Source organism: Agrilus planipennis, unplaced genomic scaffold (assembly GCF_000699045.2).
Source record: "Agrilus planipennis isolate EAB-ADULT unplaced genomic scaffold, Apla_2.0 scaffold1, whole genome shotgun sequence".
Classification (NCBI taxonomy): Eukaryota; Metazoa; Arthropoda; class Insecta; order Coleoptera; family Buprestidae; genus Agrilus; species Agrilus planipennis.
In genome coordinates this window covers 919,793-925,013 of record NW_020442466.1, presented here as the reverse complement: position 1 = coordinate 925,013, position 5,221 = coordinate 919,793, and the positions used below count along the sequence as shown (strand labels likewise).

General features: G+C 32.5%; 1 protein-coding gene across 6 annotated transcripts; it reads left to right on the top strand.

Annotated features, from left to right (window-relative positions):
- The first annotated feature begins 1,157 nt into the window (after positions 1 to 1,157).
- On the top strand, positions 1,158 to 4,738 carry LOC108734655 (nuclear transcription factor Y subunit alpha). Of its 6 annotated transcripts, XM_018466326.2 has the most exons (8): positions 1,356 to 1,738; positions 1,795 to 1,817; positions 1,886 to 2,488; positions 2,882 to 3,060; positions 3,253 to 3,423; positions 3,581 to 3,672; positions 3,743 to 3,860; positions 4,176 to 4,738. In XM_018466326.2, exons 3-8 carry the CDS (start codon positions 2,134 to 2,136, stop codon positions 4,233 to 4,235), a joined length of 975 nt encoding a protein of 324 aa, XP_018321828.1. In that variant the 5' UTR covers positions 1,356 to 1,738; positions 1,795 to 1,817; positions 1,886 to 2,133; the 3' UTR covers positions 4,236 to 4,738. The 6 variants fall into 6 exon arrangements, with proteins under 6 accessions (XP_018321813.1, XP_018321828.1, XP_018321806.1 ...); XM_018466311.2 differs by lacking the exons at positions 1,356 to 1,738; positions 1,795 to 1,817 and adding an exon at positions 1,158 to 1,349 and having other exon boundaries at positions 2,096 to 2,488; XM_018466304.2 differs by having other exon boundaries at positions 1,795 to 2,488.
- The last annotated feature ends 483 nt before the right edge of the window (positions 4,739 to 5,221 follow it).

Here is a 5,221-nt window from a genome sequence, read left to right as displayed (position 1 = left end):
AAATTGTGAAAATTTGGTAGACGAAGTTTGAATAATTTGGGCGTTTTAACAGTTGTAGCTTTTACAATCAGAAATCATTCAAATAGAGGCAGTGGGCGCCATCGAGCGGTTTATTGCTGCCACTAAAACGTTTGGTTTTCATTTTCTGATTGTAGTACTTTAGGTTGAACAGGGTTGTTAAATAGCAGCCTTACAGAAAACTTGACTACTCATTTTGACTCATTTTCACAAACAAATCTGATAAAGAAATTTTGAATAATAGATAATAGGTAGGTTATAACATGTATGATATCTGCTACCAGAAATTGTCTTATATTTAAAAGAAAGAGTAAGTAGCACCCTTACAAATAATTTGACCCAATACGTTTTGGTTTTTTGTGGTATCAGCAGGTTAAAGTGGTGCTTAAAATTTAAAATTAGTACTGCCGATGTCGGCCTTTATATATACATTTTAATTGTTGCTGCTGTCGGCCATTATACATTTTAATTGTTGCTGATGTCGGCCATTACACATTTTAATTGTTGGTGATGTCGGCCATTATGCTTTTTTAATTGTTGTTGGTGTCGGCCATCATTGTATTTAATTGTTAAAATGTATTGTTGTTAGTGTCGGCCCATATTTTTTTATTGTTAGCGTATTATTGCTCTTGTTAGTAATTAGATATCCCTTTTTAATTGTGTTAGTGCTGTTGTCATTTTCGACTAATTGTTTTTTGAATTTGTATTGTTAAATTTAGAAATTACAGGTAAATATGTAAAAGTGTGAAGTGTCGACATCTGCTGCAAGAAATCAGTATGCCGTTCTATTATTGCAGGTTCAAGTAGAAACCTTATTTAATAATGATTTATTTGTAGATTTCTTTAGGAAAAACGATGCTGGAAGAGATTTTAAAACTGCTATTTTAGTTAGTACATTTTTTTTCAAATAAAATTAGAAAAGGAATATTAGATGCCAATTTTCTTCTGCTGAAGCGAATTTTCTTGGTGACTTATAAGTCTATAAAAATAAATGCAAGTTGGTAGGCTTCCCACATTTAACCGCTGAATTTTGAAAATTTTAGTTTAACGGGAAAATGCATGTACGCATTCTACATTTGTAGTTAATTGGAGCGGGTGTTTCATCCATTAGTTGGCATTTTCCTTGTCTACTTTTGTAATTGGTCACGATTTTCCCGCGCAGAGTCTGGATAGCTTGCAGATCCGCTAGCAGGGCATCGACCGCCACCGCTTGCTAGGGAGTGGTGCCCATCGCCACCAATACACAATCAGACTTGTGTATAGTGCGTTGCGACCATTGGTCTACAATTTGTCGACCAATCATTGGGAAAGTGCCGTCGAAAATATCCAATGTAAGTCCACAAATTATCAAACATCTTCTGTTAAGTTGAAGCTGGGGATGGACCGGCAAAATACAACTGAAATTTTTGATTTTTCGGAATTTTCTCTATTTTGATGCTCGTTTCCTCTGACATATTCTGCTTTCTAACAGTAATGGCGATTGCTCTATTAAATTACACAGACAAGAATTATCACAACAGTTCAGCTGCGTATAAAAGTGAAAGTGGTTTCTAGTAGTTATTCCATTTATAAATTACTATTTTTTCAATTACTAGTAAACATAATGTTTTCCAAACGATTTAACCTAGAAATGTTTACACGTTTGATGCACTTGTATGTACGTTCCCTATTACGAAAATTAGCTTGTGAAATCCACATTCCTTTTAAATGGACAATTATTGTAATATCAAACACCTTATTTTGAAATAGATTGCTTTAAATATTGTTTGTTTTTAGTGTAAAAGTAACCGATGTTGCAGGTAGTTCCATAAAGTTTTATTTTCTTGAAAAAGAAAAACAAGTTACCTAACACTATTTTCATTTGTAGCCCAGAGATTGGCGTGTGTAAATATTAATGATTAATGCTTTTAATTTCTGGAAATGGGAAATTCAAAATATTTCTCATAATCTTAACCTATAAAAGTGTAATCAGTCAGTGTGACGATACATAAATATGGTATCTAATTCTTTATATTTTGCTGTAAAAGCTAAGCAATTTCAACCTTTTAAAAATGTGCCTGATATTTCATTTCGACAGTTTACATGTGATACAACAAAATACAAGATATTTCAAAAATGGAGCATATCACCACAGCCGATGGCCAAGTGGTAATGCAAGCTGTGACTCCGCAACAAGTACAAGTGATGCCTATGAATACAACAGGTCAAGTAATACAAGGTGCAAATGGACAACAAATTATGGTTCACACAGTGCCTCAAAATGGCCAAATTCAAGTAACACCAGGTGCACAAGGACTGCAACAGATTCAAGTAGTGCCTGTGTCCAGTTTACAGGCTGGTACTGGACAAGAACCAATTCTTCTTCAGCAACCACAACAAGCTCAAATAGTGCAAACTGCAGATGGTCAAACTTTTATTTATCAACCTGTTGCTATTGATAATGCCACTATTCAGTCACCACAACCAACAGGTATATACATCATGTATATTTTTTCTTTTTTATCTGTAGGTGCATATTGCTGAAATTAGGTGAGCAAAGTATTACAATTTGGCAATACCGTTCGAGTTTAATCTCTCATTATATTGTTTTATTTTAAATTGGATTTGTAAATTATATTTCTAGATAGTATATCATGTCCTATTTGATTCAAAAAGCAGTTATCACTTATCACTGCCAATTGCTTTTATGGTATACTCATGCACCTCTCACACTTTCAGTAATATGTAACTGATTAACAGAGAACCATGATAATTGAATAGTAGATGTCTTTGTTAAGTGTGTATAACTATGGGGGTGATAGCCAATGTTTATCCAGCTGTTGTTATTGTAAATTGAATTATTACAAATATTTATGCTTTTTAGTGCTTAACATCAATGGAAGTTTGGTTCAACTTGCCAGTAGTGCTCAGCCCTCAACAGCGGGGAATTCACAAACAACAGCAGCTTCAGCAGTGGTACCTCAGACTATTGCTGCAGCAGCTGCCCCTAATCAGATAGCTATGTCTAATGGAAACATAGTTATGGTAAAGAGCTGTCCTGATGTATGTCTAGACACTAATCACTATAAATAAGTTTTTGTTTGATTCTTTAAAATTACTAACCAACCAATTTTTATGTAATTTACTTGCTATTGTTGTTTTGAGACATTTTGAATCTAGTTAAAGTAGAAATATTTGTAAAAGTATTTGTAAGTTGAGTTAGAGGAAGTTAAAGTACATTATTTTAATTTTTAGATGGTCCCTGGAGGAGGAGTATCTCAAATCCAAAGGGTCCCAATAACAGGCACGGAATTTTTGGAAGAGGAACCTCTGTATGTTAATGCTAAGCAGTACAGAAGAATACTGAAACGAAGACAAGCAAGAGCCAAGCTTGAAGCAGAAGGGAAAATACCAAAAGAAAGACCGGTAACTGTTTAGCTTTGTTCTTCTGCATGTAACAATAAATTGTTAATAAAGATGATACAAAATGTCATTACTTACCTCTTACAACTTCTTTTGTGTCTTATTTATAATTATAGAGTTATAATAGTTGAAATTTAATAAATAGTTTGTTCAATTTTAGAAATACCTGCATGAATCAAGACATCGACATGCTATGAATCGTATAAGAGGAGAAGGTGGAAGATTTCATTCAGGATCAGTTAAAAAGAAAAAGTAATACTTAAGAAATAAATCAGTTGGTGTAACCGAAAATTAATGAACATTTTCTTTCTCGTGATTTCAGAATGGAAGAGGAAGAGAGACAAAGACAAAATCAGCAGCAACATCATCAACAAAGTTATCAACAAAGAAGCATTGGAATGACATTCAACAGTTCGTTGGACAGTTCTGTAATTATTGAGGTAAATCGTCAATTTTAACTTATGTGGAAATAAATAATTTGCTTGGGTAAAAAGTGCATTTATCTACAGAGATGTGCTTCAGACATACACCATACCTTTTACAAATTTCCAATTTTAAACTGTCTCTAACTTCTTGTTGCTTTTGTTAATATTGCTATAACATCTGCAAATCTAACTATGCTAATTATTTGCGCTTGTATATCTATCTCGAAATCTGTCATATCTTTAATAGTATTATTTGCACTTGGTATGTATACAAATTTTCGATATTTTTTCAATAATCATTAAAACTGTTAAATTATTTTTTTGTTGTAGCCTATAGCAGTGCCAGTGGAGATAAATGGCGACGCTCTCCCTATAGGTGATGGACAATAGTGATTTTAGGTTTTTAGAACTTTAATGTACATAATTAAAATTAGATTAATGTAAATAATTATTCTCTTTTCTCTGTACTTCTTTCCTATTTTTTTTTTAATTTTCTATGTAAAGATTATAGAGAAATAAGAATAGAGCGCGTGAGGTCTGTCAGTGTGATGTCATAAGGTACACACTGTACAGTACCCATGCGCAGTAGAGAGCATCTCGACAGCGATTTCTCACTTATTTTTATTTCTGTATGATAGAATATAGAATCTGTGTTATTTATTTGTTATTTTTGGTGTTAAAAATGCCTACTATTCAGAATGCTAGATCTATAGCAAGGACTCAGTAAATAGATATAATGACGATGCGATTGTGTAAATAAACCGATTTTGTTGTATGTTTTTTTTTTAATAAACATTGTTATATTTTTATAAGGTAAACTAGAAGTGAATTTGGATAATTTATAAATATGTATCAATTGTAGAAGGTATTTGTAATAAAAGCAGTAAAAAACACGTGATTTTTATTCCCCTAAAACAGTTTATTAAAACTAGGTAAGCATAGCACTTCAGACATGCTGTTTGGGCAAAGCTTTGTTCAAATAATACTCTTAAAGTCAAAACTTTAATTATCAACACAAATATAGACTTAAACTTGTTTACCTTACTGCAATTATTTATGTAAGGTAGAGCCCATCTTTTGCTTAGTAATTGTTTGTAAATGGGTATGCAACACATCCTACACTTCAGCATAAGAAATTACTGATATTAACTACGTAATACTACTTTGCCCTGTGCTGACAGTACTCATAATTTCTTTTATATATATTAAGTTGAATTAAAACAAAGTTATTGTCCATATTTTTAATACACTTATTATTATATTACTTAGATTAATCTATTTATTCGCCTCTTTCCCACTACCTTCCTTTGCCATATCTCTCTTTCATTGCGCCTTGCTTAATTTTTTTTTTCAATCTGCTCAGACACCACCCTGCC

Coding starts and splice junctions, on each gene's coding strand:
- LOC108734655 (XM_018466311.2), top strand. CDS start 2,134: ATGGAGCATATCACCACAGCCGATGGCCAAGTGGTAATGCAAGCTGTG. Junction 3,673..3,742: donor GGATCAGTTAAAAAGAAAAA/GTAATACTTAAG, acceptor TCGTGATTTCAG/AATGGAAGAGGAAGAGAGAC. Junction 3,861..4,175: donor ACAGTTCTGTAATTATTGAG/GTAAATCGTCAA, acceptor TTTTTGTTGTAG/CCTATAGCAGTGCCAGTGGA.